This window comes from Schistocerca cancellata, chromosome 3 (genome assembly GCF_023864275.1).
Source record: "Schistocerca cancellata isolate TAMUIC-IGC-003103 chromosome 3, iqSchCanc2.1, whole genome shotgun sequence".
Classification (NCBI taxonomy): Eukaryota; Metazoa; Arthropoda; class Insecta; order Orthoptera; family Acrididae; genus Schistocerca; species Schistocerca cancellata.
Window position 1 is genome coordinate 691490579 of NC_064628.1, and position 19801 is coordinate 691510379.

Sequence of the window (19801 nt, forward strand, 5' to 3'; positions counted from 1 at the left end):
TATGATAAATACCGCTGGCGCGAGTCTACACTCAGCCCAATTTATATTATTTTATTGTCTCTTGTAACTGCATATTTGAACAGCATTTGCTTCCGCTCGCTGTATGATATACCCTTATAGTAGCACCCAGTTCTTGATCACACTTCACTCCCAGTCACTATCTTCTCCCACGGTTTATATGAGAACTTCGGAAGGCACATTTGGAATATTTAGCTGTCCCCACAGCAGAACAAAGCCAATGGTTGATAGCAAATTTCTAATGATGAAGTTTGCTAATCATGAATCTTTACTTTTTTCTATGATATTTCTGCGAGTAGTTCATGGCAGCGCCAATTTCATGCAAAACATCGTACATTTGCTATTTTTTGAAAAACAAAACAACCTGTCCGGTTATTGATGTAGGACGTCTTGGATCTTAAATGACGTGAAAACTTCTTGATTACTGTTCTAATTGGGAAGTGTTGTTATTTCTAAAATGAATTTACAAGAAAGATTTTTACAGAGGACAGTGATTAAAGTTTGTTATTGACTAGTATACACATATATTATTACACATTATTCTGAAAATAATTTAATTACAGCTTACAATATATATAATAAGTAACTAAAATAATTTATCAGTACAAAAAGAATTTAAACACTACGCGAAATACTTCACGAATTCGATATCAAGAAGCGTTACGTGAAAATACACTTCTCCTCACTTGGATGATGAGTATATTGTTGCACGCACGTCATCACGTCGCGTGCCATCTGTAACATACTCCTGCACTAATCTTTACTTAATTTTATCACTAATCCAGCAATACAATTCCAGTGATAACTTGTGCAATTAGTTCTTGTTCGTTATGTGCAAGTGCGTAATCGAATAATTATTCAGTTGTACAGAAATGTCATTTTTAGATTTTCTTCTGGTGCCGTTTGTTGTATTTCCTGCGTTTCTATTCGACATGACTCACCGAAATCAGTGCATTGAAACGTCAGTAGCAGATGGTCTCTGAACTTTGTACAAATGTCAAACTCTATGATAAATTAATGAATTTAAATTCCCAGATCTTACTCGCCAGAATGATGCTCCTCACCTGAATCTCTGTGGCCTTATTGATTCTTTGCTTCACGTAACATGCACAGCTGTATCAGTTTACGAAAATTCTCATTGTGTATGGGACTGTCAGTAAACAGGGTATGGGAATTGCAAACTCTGCTGTCACGTTGACCGATATTTGAATCTGAAACTGACATTGGCTGTCGTCATGCAGTTACATTTGGTTTGCACACAGAGATCTTCTGGCCGTTAATGTCGACTTTCACAAAACTGATCGACTACTTAGCTTTAAGGAGTTTATCAACTGTCTTCTCGAGGCAGAGTGTATTATGTAAGGTCTTGATGTACAAATCCTTGGATTACCAAGAATCGATGTCAGATCCGCCTCGTTCCAGCCAAAGCAGTGACCAGTCGGCTACGGAGGCGATGTTTGTTATCACAACTAGAGGGTATTATGAAAGTACGTCATAAACTGATTCAATACAATTTTGAGATCCTGATCCAAGACAAAATGTTCGTAAGAGGAAGTTGCGCGGAGGGAGTGAGATTTTTGATACAGCAGTGGCTCTGTAGTGCAATGTCGTACGACTGCGAAGTTCCTAGGTGAAGACTTGATGCACGAGTAGTAAGGTCCATTTGGCACACAGTAGAAGTTCCATACTCACTGGAAAACTGAGTCTGCGTAATTTTAAAACACACAGTAAACACACTTTTGACCAGTTTATGCAAACACTCGGGACACTCGCCGTGTGTCGATGACACTTCGTGTCTATGAAATTTTGTTCGGCAGAGAACGAAGCTAGAACAGGGGAGGGAGACACCTGAGTTTTTGTTCACAATAGTCCTCTGGTGCTCGTGGTATGTGGCGTTATCGCCACGTTTGACTGTAAGGCGACGTCTCGTTTGCAGCTTGTGGGGACGCTACTCGCTCCTGCCGCTGTCCCCCTGCGCTGGGACGGCTTCTTCCTTTTCGCGGACGCCTTCGCTGCCCTCCGCCACGCCGCCGCCGCCGCCGCCGCCGCCGCCGCCGCCACCGCTGCCGTCACCTGCGTCTGTCTTGCGGCGGCGCCGGTAGGTGAGGTGACTGGTGGCTTCTATGCAGAGCACGGCGAGACGACTGCGGCAGGGCGCGCGCGCCTGCTCCAGTAGGCGTCGCGACGCCAGAGACGCTGCCAGCCCCTCGCCGCCGCTCGACTGCCACGCGTTGCAGTAGGCGTCCGTGCGGCGCTCGCCGTCGGGCCTCGAACCGTGCCACACCATCTTGGTAGGCCTGTGGCAAGCGGAAAAGAACAATCAGCAAAGGGAAGTCATCGCGAGAGGAACGCCGATCCATGAGCAGAATAAAAAAAGTTGTGCCGAATAATTCGAGCAATGATAGAAAGGCAGAAAATTTTATTGAAATCACAAAAGGAGTACTGCAGAGTTCAGTTTTGGGTCCACTCCTATTCATTATACAGGGTCTTCATTTTAACTGGAGACATTGAAATATCTCGAAAACCACGCATGAATCAGAAAAAGTTGTGATTCCAATTTGTTTGTCTCCGAGGTGGACATCCAATGATACCCCATTCGATCCCCCACCCGAGCCCGTGCGCGCGTGGCGGCGGCCAACTTTGCAATCTTCAATGGGACCCCACGTTTTTTATTACAGATTACGATTTCTTCGTTTCGCCACAGACGGCGCTATAATTGGAGGAAAAGAAATGGGTACACAATCGTAATTTACATGTTCCTCAATGGGCCTTGAATATCCAATGGCAAAGGGGACACCACCTCCATGCTACAAGTGTGGGATAGGCCAGTATTTTGTAACTTATAAGTGGAAACCCCATTCGCAATGTTGTATTCCTCCGACATATCGAACAGAGGACTGTATATGTGAATGACCGACCTAACATACAACAAGCAGATCTAGTACTTGTACACGATACGAGTGTTATAATAAATTCCACCAGAGAGAAAGCAACAGAAGATTGTTAATTACGTTTTTTAAGAAATTATTAAGTCGTTCTCTGAAACGGACTCTCCCTAAATTTTGAAAAAAAAAGCACACTATAGTCCACTTCATACCAACAATTGATGTAGCACATAAACAGGAGTCATTAAGTAGGGTAGAATGCTCCAAATTTTTCGTTGTGCGTACTGATGAAAACCTGAACTGGAAGAAGCATACTACTGAACAATGCAAATAATTAAGGTCCACTACTTTCGCGCTTAGTATAACTCATAGTCTTGGAAACAATATTTTCACTCAGTAATGTCATATGGAATAATTTTCTGAGGTAATTCATGACTTAGAAAGAAAGTAATGATTGCAAAACCGGGCAGTAAGTATAATGTAGCTGCACGAGTAGGATTAAAGAATAATGTGTTCATTTATGTTAACACTGAACATTTATACATAATTAAACTGTAAAATGACTCGTTCCACGTCGTTTTGAGAAAAGAATCGTTTAAATGAACTATTGAACAAGTAACTAACTTACTAACGTTTACCGTCTCGTTGACGTCACATTACATTCACTTTATTATTATTATTTTATGGCCTTCATTGGACCACTCTAGTCAAAAATACAAAGTTGTAAACAAGTTGTTACACAGTGATACAATTTTTGCTCAACAATAACTTAATATGATATTTAGGTAATATAATTATTAGAGTCTATTCTTATATGAAAGGTGTTTTGCTCTTCTGACTGCCCAATATTTCTTCATTCTTTTAGATATTTTCTTTCTTTCTTCATCTGAGACCACTCTTCCTGTACTCCTTTTATTGATTTTCATTTGTAGTCTAGTTAACGGGTCTTGCAGTATTCTGGTTTTATCTGTCTTGTTTTTTAGATCATCTACGGTAATTTGGATTTCTTTTATATCTTCCTTAATTTCTGTGATCAATTTGATGTCGCTCTTGCTATTCCACAATTTTTGGATCATTTTTTTACTAATTCTGTTTTCTGCAGTTCTTATCAGATGTCCAAAGAATGAGATGCGTTTCTTCCTGATCGTGCTCATGACTGGTTCTATTTTCTTATATACTGTTTCATTTGATGCTATTCTCCAATGTCCATTTATTTTGTACTGTTTATTTATACATGTCCTAATTATTCTTCTTTCCATTTTTAGTATTCTGTCAATTTATGCTGTATTAGTTGTTTTTAAGATAGTTTCAGCTGCATACATTATTTCTGGTTGTGTAACTGTTTTATAGTGTTTTAATTTTGCATCTATAGATACGCTTTTTTTGTTGTATGTAGTTTTGGTAATGTAATTTGCGTAGTTCAGTTTTTTTATTCTATTCTGCCATGATGGCTTCTCATTTAGATTGTATGTTATTATTTCGCCTAAATATTTAAATCTATCAACAATTTTGATTTCCTGTTGTCCTATTGTAATTTTGTTTGCAAATGGTGGACCAGTTAGCATAATCTCCGTTTTTTCAAATGATATTCTAAGGCCTACTTTCTCTGCTTTGTAGTGATTTCACTTGTTGCCTGGCTTCTCGAACGGTGTTTGCTAGGAGAGCAAGATCATCAGCGAATCCCAAGCAGTTTAAGCTAATATCACCTTTTGCGCTTCCAATTCTTATCATCTTTGGATTGTCCTTGTACCATTCTCTCATTATGTATTCCAGTGCACAGTTGAACAGTAATGGTGATAGGCAGTCACCTTGTCTCAAGCCAGTTTTTATGAGGAATGGTTCCGAAATTTTTCCTCTAAACTTCACTTTTGATTTGGTGTTGGTTAGAGTGAGTTGTATTATTTTTATTAGTTTTGGATGGAGTCCTAGATTTCTTAAAATTTTTAATACCGAAGGTCTGTGGAGAGAGTCATATGCCTTCTTAAAATCTACAAATGTTATTGCCAGAGGTTTGTTCCGTTTCTTGTAGTATGCCATAATCAATTTTAAACTAATTGTCTGCTCTGCACAGCTTCTCCATGGTCTGAAACCTCCCTGATATTCCCATAACTCCTGTTCTAATTGCTCCTTGATTCTTTCATATAGGATTTTGTATGTGCAATCTAGGAGAGAGATTCCTCTGTAGTTGTCTGGGTTGCTCTTATCTCCCTTTTTGTGTAGTGGGTGGATGATAGCTGTGGTCCAATGTTCGGGGAGTTTGTTAGAGCCATGTGTAAGGAGATCTTGACTGTGTCACTTTGCATATTTCCACATTTCAACAAAAACCTGATCTTCTCCACATGCCTTATAATTTTTTTGTTCTTTAAGAATTTTTTTTACTTCTTGGAAAATTCGAGGGTCTATTTTGTTAGGTTTGGTTTTTATTGGGGTATTTATGTTGATTTGTAAGGGTTCCTCGCAATTCAGAAGTTGGTTAAATGCTTTTTCCATGATTTCTGCGTTTTCCTTGCTACTGTGTGTCATTCTTCCATCATCATCTTTCAGTATTAGTGTAGGGGCCTCATATTGTTGTAGTTGTTTCCCAAAGATTTTATAGTAGTTCCTGGAGTTCGTTTTATGATAATTATTTTCTGTAGAGTTTATAATATCTTTATGGAATCCTCTCTTGATTCTTCTAATATTTTGTGTGAATTTTTTTCTTTCATTTTTTAGGTTAATGGCATTATCTTCAGTTATATGTGTTTGAAACTTTAACCGTGGTTGGTGTCTATCTTCATGGAATTTGTCACATTCTGATGTCCACCATGCATGTTTCCTTCAGGGGTTCAAGGGCGCTAGAGTCTCTGCTTCTTTTTTAAGATTAGGCACTAGTTGTTCTAGATCATCTGTTAATTTGATGGTTTGTGTTATTTGTTGGTATTTATTATTTTTAATCAGCTGATGTGGGTCAAACCTCCTTTTTATTTTATTAGTTTTTCCGGTCCTCTTCTTTAACGGAGTGAATTTGATTTTAATTTTAACTGTATAATGGTCTGAGCCTGTGTCAACTCCTCTCAGTACTTAAACATTGTGGATCTCCTTATGAAAATTTTTGTCCATACAGACATGGTCTAGCAGCCACTCCCCCTTCCTCCAGTCTGGATGTTTCCATGTTTTAAGTTTACTTGGCTTCCTCTTAAAGTATGTTGATTTAGATATAAGGTTGTGTTCTCTGCAGAGTTCTACATGTCTTTGAGCGTTTTTGTTTGTAAATTTATGTGGACTCCATTTTCCAATTATATCTTTATATTTCCTTTCTTTTCCCAACTGAGCATTGAAATCTCCCAATAAGATTTTTACATTCTTTTTATTTACTCTGTTCACTAATTAAATTCATTATAAATAGTGCAACACAACTGGAAAAATGTAAATAATTTCTGCAGCTTCAACATTAGTGGCAAAAATGACCTTAATTGTTCTTGTGGTCTTTAGTTCGAAGACTGGTTTGATGCATCTGTCCACGCTAATTTATACTGCACGAACCACTTTGTCTCTGCATAACTACTGCAACCCTCATGTTTTTGGACTTACTTACTTTATTTATGTCTTCGTGTCTCTCTACAATTTTTGCCATCCACACTTCCCTTCACTACCAAATTTCAGTTCCTTTATGCCTCAGAATGTGTCCCATCAATCGATCCCTTCTTTTAGTCAAGTTTAGTGACAAATTTATTTTTTCCCTAATTCTGTTTGGTACCTCCTCATTAGTTTCGCAAACTACCCATCCAATCTTCAGCATTCTTCTGTAGCAGCATATTTTAAAACCTTCTGTTCTCTTCTTTTCACAGTCGATTAACGTCCACGTCTCACTTCCGTTCAAGATTACTCTACAAACAAATTTTAAAATTTCTATTGAATCTGAACAAGTTTCACAAAATATTTTCGTTCTATTGCCAGTCTGCATTTTATATCCTCTCTGCTTCGGCCATCGTCAGTTCTCTTGCTGCCAAAATAACAAAATCTTCCATAACTTTTAATGTCTCATTTACTAATCTAACTCTCTTAGCTACACCGGACTTAATTTTATTACACCACGTTACCCTTGTTTTAATTTTGTTGATATTCGTCTTGTAGCCTCTTTCCAAGACACTATCCATTCCGTTCAATTGATTTTCCACGTCCTCCACGTCTTTTGCCGTCTATGACAGAATTGCAGTGTCACTGACAAACTACAGATTTTTTATTTCGTCTTGCTCAATGTTAATTCCCTTACTAGATTTCTCAATGGTTTCCTTTATTGCTTGCTCAGTGTAAGGATTGTATAAGATGAGGGTGGGCTACAGCCCTTTCTCACCGTCTTTTCCAGTGCGGCTTCCCTTCCACGTCCTTCGAGTCTTATAACTGCAGTCTGGTTTCTGTACGAACTGTTGATTTTATCCCTGCCATCTTTAGAACACACAGAGAGGCTGACGCACGTTACTCAGCGCAGCCTGTGGTACTATTCCAAACTATTAGAAGCCACATTTTATGTGGTCGTCGTTGAGAAAGCGAGAGAGTTTTGTTTCGATTTGTAAGTTACATAACTGCTGCATATGTTTCCGAAATCGTGCATGCCCTGTGCTCGGAATATAAATACATGCACATATCTGAAAAAAAAAAGATTGGAGACTGGTGTTTAGTACATATTTTTATAAATTTTCTGTAACTGTGCTGTATTTAGTGTGCATTAATTAGTCGTTTACTCGTGTTAGCGCTTACATCCAAGTTTTCCTTGTCATGTAACTTAAGGCAGGTGATATTCCCAGAATTCTGTGTCGATGAAGATTCTTAACAAAGGTTAGCAGTATAATCAACTTTGTAGCATTTCCGAAACGCGAGGAACGTAAGAGCGTTAAGTTTTTCTTGTGACTGATAACTTAGTTTGATTAAAACAACAGTCGAGATCGCAATTAAATTAGTTTATATGACCAGTTTCGGCTTATGTTAAAGAGCACGATCGTAGTATCACGTGAAAAACGGAGGACCCGCCAGTATCAGCCACAGGGGGGCCAAAATATCTAAGGATGGCTTTAACATAAGTAGAAATCGGTCATACAAACAAATGTTATTGCCATCTCGACTGTTGTAATCAAAGTTAGCACCAGATAGATGCGCTCCACAGACAATGTTGTCGAAATTTATGAAAACTTAGTTTTGGGATGGAGGGTGTGGTAAATTACGTCTCTTTCGTGAGAGTAATATAAAATAACTGATATAGTTTTTCACATTTATGAGAAACAATACTACTATAATTGCCTTTGCTGCTTTGTGTTAAATTTTTAAAGAATTACAGTTTCACATAAGAAATGTAGTTAGTAGTTTTAAAGTATAACTTCAAATTGTAGTGGGAACCGTTTGTACGCAAAGTAGAATGAGCAAACTGTAAATTACTCAATGAAACAATATTGGTATCCTTTCATACATGGGTAGTCATTTTATAAAATTTGGATCTATGTAACGAGAAGATGTTCAACTGATTCAGGAGAAAGACATTTCAGCTAGATAGTGTTTTAAGCACTAATTTCATGAACTTAAAATAATCCATATTCGACTGGCTGGGTGTAATGTATTGTACCTGATTCGTAAGTCAGAGTTTCCGTATTTGACCTATGTAACACGTAGTTAATTTCATTTCTTACAAATTGTAATACAAATTTAACTGCATGCTATGTACAGTTTATAGAAAAGCAAACTTTTTCTAGGCCATTTCTCTTTGAACACTTTGTCTCTGGGACATGTGCATTACACGTATCTTCTACAGGTTTTCCATTTCTTTAAATTTTGGCTATCTTATGTATAGTAAAGGACGTATTAAACCACGTGGAACGTGTCTTCTCAGTCTGAACTTGACGCAATCGACGTCTGCGACTAGAGTATTTTGTGTGAATGTATTAAACTCGGTGCTGAAAGGCTGTATAAATTAAATGTTCGTACAATACAGTCAGGAATAGTTTTGTTTCTTGCTGTAATTGCTAAACATTAATAATTGGATGTTATTTGGTAGTACCTGACACAGAATCTACTACAATCCTATACAACGCCAACTGTTTTGACAGCATAAAGGATGGCGGAGGGTTGTTGAACTTTATTCACAGTCGCGGTGTTGCCATTCTATGATATTCTATATCTCTGGTGCTGCTTGAGCCACGTGTACATGGCGGTGTGCGGAGAGAAACACCGATGTTCCAATATATTGCAACCGCTATTGTGTTATTATGGAAGAAACATCATTGGCTGACGCTTGTTTTACTAATACCCAGGCAAACAATCATTCACTAATTTGGTTAAGATATCAGATGACGTCCAGCTGTTCATTAAGACTGTCTTTCCCATGGAAAATATATCATTTAGTAAGAAAATGGAAGATAAGTAACCCTATCGTGGAACATCAGGCTCGGATAGCGCAGGACATCAACCATATCCTTTTCAGACGAATTATAGCAGCATTCACCTTAAACTATTTATGGGAACCACTAAAAACCTAAACCGGGGTAGATGGGCAGAGATTAGAACCCCGCACATCCTAAAGTACCAGTCACCTGTCTTTACTAATCCATCCTCGATCGATCTTTAAGGTTATTACTTAAACGACCCCCCCCCCCCCCCCCCATGAACCATGGACCTTGCCGTTGGTGGGGAGGCTTGCGTGCCTCAACGATACAGATAGCCGTACCGTAGGTGCAACCACAAAGGAGGGGTATCTGTTGAGAGGCCAGACAAACGTGTGGTTCCTGAAGAGGGGCAGCAGCCTTTTCAGTAGTTGCAGGGGCAACAGTCTGGATGATTGACTGATCTGGCCTTGTAACATTAACCAAAACGGCCTTGCTATTTTGGTACTGCGAACGGCTGAAAGCAAGGGGAAACTACAGCCGTAATTTTTCCCGAGGGTATGCAGATTTACTGTATGAGTAAATGTTGATGGCGTCCTCTTGGGTAAAATATTCCGGAGGTAAAATAGTCCCCCATTCGGATCTCCGGGCGGGGACTACTCAAGAGGACGTCGTTATCAAGAGAAAGAAAAGAGAAAAGAAAAGAGAAGAAATTCTACGGATCGGAGCGTGGAATGTCAGATCCCTTAATCGGGCAGGTAGGTTAGAAAATTTAAAAACGGAAATGGATAGGTTAAAGTTAGATATAGTGGGAATTAGTGAAGTTCGGTGGCAGGAGGAACAAGACTTTTGGTCAGGCGAATACAGGATCCTAAATACAATATCATATAGGGGTAATACAGGAGTAGCTTTAATAATGAATAGGAAAATAGGAGTGCGGGTAAGCTACTACAAACAGCATAGTGAACGTATTATTGTGGCCAAGATAGACACGAAGCCCATGCCTACTACAGTAGTACAAGTTTATATGCCAACTAGCTCTGCAGATGATGAAGAAATCGAGGAACTGTATGATGAGATAAAAGAAATTATTCAGGTAGTGAAGGGAGACGAAAATTTAATAGTCATGGGTGACTGGAATTCGACAGTAGGAAAAGGAAGAGAAGGAAACGTAGCAGGTGAATATGGATTGGGGCTAAGAAATGAAAGAGGAAGCCGCCTGGTAGAATTTTGCACAGAGCATAACTTAATCATAGCTAACACTTGGTTCAAGAATCATGAAAGAAGGTTGTATACATGGAAGAACCCTGGAGATTCTAAAAGGTTTCAGATAGATTATATAATGGTAAGACAGAGATTTAGGAACCAGATTTTAAATTGTAAGACATTTCCAGGGGCAGATGTGGACTCTGACGACAATCTATTGGTTATGAACTGTAGATTAAAACTGAAGAAACTGCAAAAAGGTAGGAATTTAAGGAGATGGGACCTGGATAAACTGAGTAAACCAGAGGTTGTACAGAGTTTCAGAAAGAGCATAAGGGAACAATTGACAGGAATGGGGGAAAGAAATACAGTAGAAGAAGAATGGGTAGCTTTGAGGAATGAAATAGTGAAGGCAGCAGAGGATCAAGTACGTAAAAAGACGAGGGCTAGTAGAAATCCTTGGGTAACAGAAGAGATACTGAATTTACTTGATGAAAGGAGAAAATACAAAAATGCAGTAAGTGAAGCAGGCAAAAAGGAATACAAACGTCTCAAAAATGAGACCGACAGGAAGTGCAAAATGGCTAAGCAGGGATAGCTAGAGGACAAATGTAAGGATGTAGAGGCTTATCTCAAGAGGGGTAAGATAGATACTGTCTACAGGAAAATTAAAGAGACCTTTGGAGAAAAGAGAACCACTTGCATGAATGTCAAGAGCTCAGATGGAAACCCAGTTCTAAGCAAAGAAGGGAAAGCAGAAAGGTGGAAGGAGTATATAGAGGGTTTATACAGGGGCGATGTTCTTGAAGACAATATTATGGAAATGGAAGAGGAGGTAGATGAAGATGAAATGGGAGATATGATACTGCGTGAAGAGTTTGATAGAGCACTGAAAGACCTAAGTCGAAACAAGGCCCCGGGAGTGGACAACATTCCATTAGAACTACTGATAGCCTTGGGGGAGCCAGGCCTAACAAAACTCTACCATCTGGTGAGCAAGATGTATGAGACAGGCGAAATTCCCTCAAACTTCAAGAAGAATGTAGTAATTCCAATCCTAAAGAAAGCAAGTGTTGACAGATGTGAAAATTACCGAACTATCAGTTTAATAAGTCACAGCTGCAAAATACTAACACGAATTCTTTACAGACGAATGGAAAAACTGGTAGAAGCTGGCCTCGGGGAAGATCAGTTTGGATTCCGTAGAAATGTTGGAACACGTGAGGCAATACTGACCCTACGACTTATCTTAGAAGCTAGATTAAGGAAAGGCAAACCTACGTTCCTAGCATTTGTAGACTTAGAGAAAGTGTTTGATAATGTTGACTGGAATACTCTCTTTCAAATTGTGAAGGTGGCAGGGGTAAAATACAGGGAGCGAAATTTGTACAATTTGTACAGAAACCAGATGGCAGTTATAAGAGTCGAGGGGATTGAAAGGGAAGCAGTGGTTGGGAAGGGAGTGAGACAGGGTTGTAGCCTCTCCCCGATGCTATTCAACCTGTATATTGAGCAAGCAGTAAAGGAAACAAAAGAAAAGTTCGGAGTAGGTATTAAAATCCATGGAGAAGAAATAAAAACTTTGAGGTTTGCCGATGACATTGTAATTCTGTCAGAGACAGCAAAGGACTTGGAAGAGCAGTTGAACGGAATGGACAGTGTCTTGAAAGGAGGGTATAAGATGAACATCAACAAAAGCAAAACGAGGATAGTGGAATGTAGTCGAATTAAGTCGGGTGATGCTGAGGGAATTAGATTAGGAAATGAGACACTTAATGTAGTAAAGGAGTTTTGCTATTTGAGGAGCAAAATAACTGATGATGGTCGAAGTAGGGAGGATATAAAATGTAGACTGGCAATGGCAAGGAAAGCGTTTCTGAAGAAGAGACATTTGTTAACATCGAGTATAGATTTAAGTGTCAGGAAGTCGTTTCTGAAAGTATTTGTATGGAGTGTAGCCATGTATGGAAGTGAAGCATGGACGATAAATAGTTTAGACAAGAAGAGAATAGAAGCTTTCGAAATGTGGTGCTACAGAAGAATGCTGAAGATTAGATGGGTAGATCACATAACTAATGAGGAGGTATTGAACAGAATTGGGGAGAAGAGGAGTTTGGGGCACAACTTGACTAGAAGAAGGGATCGGTTGGTAGGACATGTACTGAGGCATCAAGGGATCACCAATTTAGTATTGGAGGGCAGCGTGGAGGGCAAAAGTCGTAGAGGGAGACCAGGAGATGAATACACTAAGCAGATTCAGAAGGATGTAGGCTGCAGTAGGTACTGGGAGATGAAGAAACTTGCACAGGATAGAGTAGCATGGAGAGCTGCATGAAACCAGTCTCAGGACTGAAGACCACAACAACAACTTAAACGACTGCGACGTAATTTTTCTTTGTTTTGAGCGATGAACCCGAAGCAGCACACACTAGAGAGCGATCATCTGCAATCGAAATGCATTGCATTCTATTCAGTGAGAGTTATTCTGGTCTTAAAAACTTTCTGCAGTGGATCAAAATTCATGGACTTCTCTCTATGGTTACATTCCGTTGCTAATGCAGTACGTCTATCCCAAACGGCAGAAGTGTTCATCCATGGCTGGACGAACACGTTAAGCATACAGTGTACTTTCTCGGCACTAGCTTTCCCGGACGTTAAATCAAGCGAAGGTTGGCGAAACTGCCACGGACGTCGAGTTCGCTATTGGAATCCTCAGCCACGCACCGTGTAACAGTTATGAGATGCATCTGAAACGGCTCAGCAGAGACTTATTAGTGCTTGATTGAGTCAATTAGATGTTGCATGGCTGCGAAACCAGAGGTTACTCTAGGTTTAGCAGTTGGTTACAGTAAGACGACTCAAAGAAAGCACTGTCATCCAGTGAGACGCTGAATAGCAACAGTTCGGTAGTTCAAGAATTTGACATTCTATGCATATTTCTCGTTCTCGATTATATTGTTCATCTGTTCCACTTTTAGTATTTTTATGCCTCAAAAGTAACTGAGATATCTTCTGAGCTATAAATTTAACGACAAGCAGAAAACAAACATCTTTTTCACAACTACCAATTTAGATATGTCTTCAAAACTACTTGGAGGGGAGAGGGGATATAATATAACTCGAGTTTATTCTATGTTGACTTTGCTGGGTATGCTGTAATTAGTACTTACCATCCACTGTGAGAAATTAGTTCTCTGCAATTCTTTTAAAAGCTAAAAAGTATCCGTTTAAGAGAAAATGCCAATGGGTTATACAGATGTGCTTACCAAGTGCTGTCCTTCACTATGTTCTTCCCGTTGAAACTGTATATCGTTGCATCCTCGGGCAGCAGTCCTTCTTTCCCGTTGAACATTTCTTTCCACGAGTGGAAGAGCATCTCGCCCTGGAGAAAAAAAAAGAAGATACTTTAAGTGTTCGTCTACTGTTAATTAAGCATGCAAGATAACTCAATGAGTATCTTGTGACTTTACTTAGAGATTTCATTGAATTAATTTTCATATTGAATATATAATGTAACAAATTGATTATAGCATTTGCTGGACTGACTACAGGAAGCTAAAGCGAATTTATGATCTCATGGCCTACCGTCACTTCACTACCACTGTCTGTTTCCTTTCTTTCAATTTAGGGCTCTACCGACAGAGACGTCGTCAGTGTCAACAAAGTATGCTGGTCGAAGAAAGATGGAATTACCAGTATTCCATGGAGTTACACCTACATTTTTCTCAAGACACTTTTTTTTGGTTGAGCTTTTTTTCGTAGTTCCAGTATGTTTTAGTTTATTGTATACTTTCGCAAAAACTGATTCCACACACGTATTTACATAGTTCTGTAACTGTGTGTTCATGAAAATTCAATTTGTTGGCAGCTGGTAACCATTTTAAAACCGACAGCTCAATAGAACTATACTTTCAATAAGCTTTCCATGCCATAAGCTAGTAAAGAAAAGAGAACACAAGTGCACAAATGAAATCGCTTTTTGTGGAGTGCCTCTGATGAGTATTTGGAATAATTTTCCTTTGGTGATTGATTTTATATTAAAGTTTGTTCATGAAAATAAAGTATCCTTATTACGCCTTGTGCTTTAAGTAAGCATTTTGTGTTAGAGAAAAGTTTAAAATACATAACAAGTATATTGCAGAACATGATAGTATTTTCGGTTTAATATTGTACTTTGTGATACCTTCGCTATCGATACTGTTGTTGTAATACTATTGACGTATTAAACAATTTTATGTGCTGGTATCGATGTCAACTATCGTATTGAGTCTAGTATTAGATCAGGCTTAGGAATTTAGTTGAAGGAAAGCTTAAAAATACGAAAAAAAGTAATCAATACCTTGCGGTACATTGGTTGTCGATACTTAAGCTCCGATATTGTTAGTATATCGGTACAGTTTTAGGTATTGGTACTGATAGCTGGTATAGTATTCCCACCAACTGACATTGATACGGATACAGAGGAGCTGCTGTGGTTGTCAAGCGGAATAGAACACAGCGTTGTCACGGAGGGCGCTGACGAAGGTGGCATGGGCAGAGCCACTGACCCAGGCGTTTATCTGTAGGTGGCAGCAGGCCTAGCTCGGCAATTCTGAGGCTGTATCGACGCCCGAGGACCAGACCGTTCCCTCATGCAGTGCTCTGTTTCTGTGTGCTCTCACTCACACTAGTTGCGTATTGTGTTTTCCTCCGTGCTTGAACTCTATATGGTATTCGGACTCTCTGCTCCTTTCTAGACTGACTCAGATGTCGAGTTTCATTCCCTTTTCCTGGGTTCAGCTCCTGGCTTGTTGTCGAGAATCCCATCCTCGTCGCCACTTATGAATCTGTGCAGGGCTAACAACGCCACAAACCACGTGCTCGTTGTTACGAATGTAAACACTAAAAGCGAATGGTGGCTCGAAAACAAGCCGGGAGCTAAATCCCAGAAGAAGGAAGGAAACTCGACGTGCGAGTCAATCTATAGGGGAGCAGAGAGTCGAAACACTGCTTAGATGTCTAGCGCGGAGCAAAACATAACATGCAACCAGCACGAGTGACTGAAAACAGAGCACTTGAAAACAGAGCAGTGCGCGAGGCGAAGGTTTGCTGCGCAGGAGTTGAAAGCTGCATTAGAACTGCCGGGGCCAGGTCTACGCCCTACATAACAGCACAGTACACTATTCCGCTGCGACAACCGTGCCATCTCCTCTGCATCCATCTCGGTGTCCGCTTGTAGGGATACAAAACGAGGTATCGTACAAAATCTAGTATTGGAGTGCACCTGGAACTGTGGTTAAAGAAAAGCTTAAAAATTTACAAAAAGCAATGAGTACCTTGCAAAACTGCCGGTCACGGTACTGACATTGTTAACCAGGAGATACGCGATCTGCTGTAAATTTTTTGTTTAGTTCGGGATTGAAAACCCATGAAATCAAAATTGCACATGAAATCTTCTTTATTTAGATTGCTTATTAGTTTCGGCAGACAATCTAGCTATCTTTAGATCCAAGATGTAAGGCTGTATCTCATATTAATAACATACAACAGATGGTTCAAATGGCTCTGAGCACTATGGGACTTAACTGCTGTGGTTATCAGTCCCCTAGAACTTAGAAATACTTAAACCTAACTAACCTATGGACATCACACACATCCATGCCCAAGGCAGGATTCGAACCTGCGACCGTAGCGGTCTCGCGGTTCCAGACTGTAGCGCCTAGAACCGCTCGGCCACTCCGGCCGGCTAACATACAACAGATTACATAACTGCACATAGTATTGCAGCAGGGTTCAGGAGTATATACACGAATTAGTTACAGAATACATATTATAAAACTTTATCGATTATTGGTGATAGAATTACGGCTTTACACATCGTTGAAATCTTTCTTAAAATGATAACAACCTTACGTGACATAATTCAGAACAGCGATTTCATCGTACGTGGTCAATGTAATTGAACGTTGGTCATACAACAGAAAATATACATTAGTACTGAGAAGAGGCAATGAAAATAAAACAATGTTTGTATGAGGAAATAGCCAATAAAATAACTAAATATAAAAGATCCCGTCTCATCAAAGGTGTTATGCTGTTACAGCTTAGTAACTGAAACAATCAGTGTTTACGTCATTTCGTAACAGAGTTCATTATATATATGTTGCCGTGACGCGGTACATGTGGAATCGTATGGTAGATGATACCCATTGCAACATTTTCGTGGACGGTTACTTATGCAAATACTACTTTATTTTCACTGCCTCTTCTCTATATTAATGTATATTCTCAGCTGTAGGAAAATTGTTCAATTATACTGGCCACGAACCATGAAAAGCTCTTTTTATTTATGCCATGTACTGACGTTATCATTTTAAGAATGATTTTAACCATGTGTGGAGCTGTAATGGTACCAACACCAATTAGGAATGTTTTATGGTATTCTACAACTAATTCATGTATATAATTTGAACCTTGCTATATGAAGTTATGTAAATCTGAGAAAAACCTGTTTTATATCTTATATCGGAAGATAACCAGATTGTTAGCCGAAACAAGTAATCAATCCAAATAAAGGAAATTTCATATGCGATCTCGACTTCATGGGTTTTCATTAAATGTGTTTGCTGTGGAATGGAATGACGACAATGAAAATTTGTGCCGGATCGGGACTCGAAACCATATTTCCCGCTTATCGTGAGTGGTCGCCTTACCAATAGGCTACCCGTGCACGATTCACAGCCAGACCCAAACTTCCATACCTTGTCAACCATGTGTCGACAACCTGTACTCGTTCATCCATTACGTATATTCTAGTACAGGTGAGACATTTTACTTCAATGTCGCTTACCTGGTGTCGGCGGATAAATACGATATTGCAGTGTCTGTGTGTTGTTCTGAATGGGATGCAAAGTTTCTTTGGACATGCATGCATGTTCGAAGGAAAAGGGGCTGCGGCGACTACAGCCGTTATGAAATACTTTAAATGTATTCGCAACTGCGAATATGGACAACCATCGGCGGTAGAATGGAATGACGACAGTGAAAATTTGTGCCAAACCGGAACTGGAACCAGGATTTTCCGGTTATCGCGAACGGTTGTTTTATCATTTGGCTATCCGTGAGCCACTCAGCCCAGATTCAAACTTCTGTATGTCGTCGAGGATAGTTACCTTTACGCCAAAGAAGCTTTTCATCGTAATTCGCCGGCCGGAGGGGCCGTGCGGTTCTAGGCGCTACAGTCTGGAACCGAGCGACCGCTACGGTCGCAGGTTCGAAGTTCTAGGCGACTGATGACCTCAAAAGTTAAGTCGCATAGTGCTCAGAGCCATTTGAACCATTTGAACCATCGTAATTCAGAATACCACATACACTGCAATATCGTATTTATCCGCCGACACTGGGGATGCAACTCTAAAGTAAAATGCCTCGCCCGTATAGGATTATACATAATGGATGTAAGAGTACAGGTTATCGAGATGGTTGACGACATACGGAAATCTGGGTCTGGCTGTGAGTTCTGCACGGATAGCCAGACGGTATGACGACTGTTCGGGATAAGCCGAAAATCCGGGTTCGAGTCTGCGTCCCGCACAAATTTTCATCGCCATCATTCCATTCTACAGCTGATGGTTGTCCTTACTAGCAATTGCGAATGCATTTAATGTACCGGGTGATCAAAGAGTCAGTATAAATTTGAAAACTTAATAAACCACGGAATAATGTAGATATTGAGGTAAAAACTGACACACATGCTTGGAATGACATGGGGGTTTTATTAGAGTAAAAAAAAAAGTTTACAAAATGTCCGACAGATGGCGCTGGACAGCAAAACGTCAGTGACAATCGTCTATAAAAGGAACTGTAATGAGAGACAGAATCAAATGCGCCAGCAGTCGCAACATGTTGACGTTACCTGAAAAGGCGCTTTTAGTGAAGCTGTATTATCAGAATGGGGAATGTGCTAGTTCAGCGTTACGATCCTATAGCCATAGGAAGGGGCTTCGAACGGGTAAAGGTCCGTTGACAAATGCAGCTGTGGCGAGAGTGATTTCGAAGTTCGAAGCCACGGGTTGTTTAGACGATAGACCCCGTAGTGGCCGACCGAGCACAAGGCGCAATGTTGCTGACACAGTTCAGAAAAAAAATGGAGACTGTAGCGGGTTCGTCTATGCACGAGGAAGTCAGCGCTCGTGCAGTCGCATTCGCACTGGCATTCCATACACTACTGTTTGGTTGGCACTTAGGCGTAGCCTGCGATGCTGTTGTTGTGGTCTTCAGTCCTGAGACTGGTTTGATGCAGCTCTCCATGATACTCTATCCTGTGCAAGCTTCTTCATCTCCCAGTATCTACTGCAACCTACATCCTTCTGAATCTGCTTAGTGTATTCATCTCTTGGTCTCCCTCTACGATTTTTACCCTCCACACTGCCCTCCAATGCTAAATTTGTGATCCCTTGATGCCTCAAAACATGTCCTACCAACCGATCCCTTCTTCTAGTCAAGTTGTGCCACAAACTTCTCTTCTCCCCAATCCTATTCAATACCTCCTCATTAGTTACGTGATCTACCCACCTTATCTTCAGCATTCTTCTGTAGCACCACATTTCGAAAGCTTCTATTCTCTTCTTGTCCAAACTAGTTATCGTCCATGTTTCACTTCCATACATGGCTACACTCCATACAAATACTTTCAGAAACGACTTCCTGACACTTAAATCTATACTCGATGTTAACAAATTCCTCTTCTTGAGAAACGCTTTCCTTGCCATTGCCAGTCTACATTTTATACCCTCTCTACTTCGACCATCATCGGTTATTTTACTCCCTAAATACCAAAACTCCTTTACTACTTTAAGTGTCTCATTTCCTAATCTAATTCCCTCAGCATCAGCCGACTTAATTCGACTACATTCCATTATCCTCGTTTTGCTTTTGTTGATGTTCATCTTATATCCTCCTTTCAAGACACTGTCCATTCCGTTCAACTGCTCTTCCAAGTCCTTTGCTGTCTCTGACAGAATTACAATGTCATCGGCGAACCTCAAAGTTTTTACTTCTTCTCCATGAATTTTAATACCTACTCCGAATTTTTCTTTTGTTTCCTTTACTGTTTGCTCAATATACAGATTGAATAACATCGGGGAGAGGCTACAACCCTGTCTTACTCCTTTCCCAACCACTGCTTCCCTTTCATGCCCCTCGACTCTTATAATTGCCATCTGGTTTCTGTACAAACTGTAAATAGCCTTTCGCTCCCTGTATTTTACCCCTGCCACCTTCAGAATTGGAAAGAGAGTATTCCAGTTAACATTGTCAAAAGCTTTCTCTAAGTCTACAAATGCTAGAAACGTAGGTTTGCCTTTT

General features: G+C 40.0%; 1 protein-coding gene across 1 annotated transcript in view; it reads right to left on the bottom strand.

Annotated features, from left to right (window-relative positions):
- Window positions 1–484: 484 nt before the first annotated feature.
- The window catches only part of LOC126176514 (collagen alpha-1(IX) chain-like), a 341330-nt gene continuing 322013 nt past the window's right edge, over window positions 485–19801 (bottom strand). The window contains exons 25-26 of the mRNA XM_049923671.1: window positions 13723–13838; window positions 485–2315 (exon numbers count right to left, since the gene is read on the bottom strand). Coding sequence (XP_049779628.1) covers window positions 1967–2315; window positions 13723–13838 — 465 coding nt within the window. The 3' untranslated portion in view covers window positions 485–1966. The remainder of the gene's footprint in view (window positions 2316–13722; window positions 13839–19801) is intronic.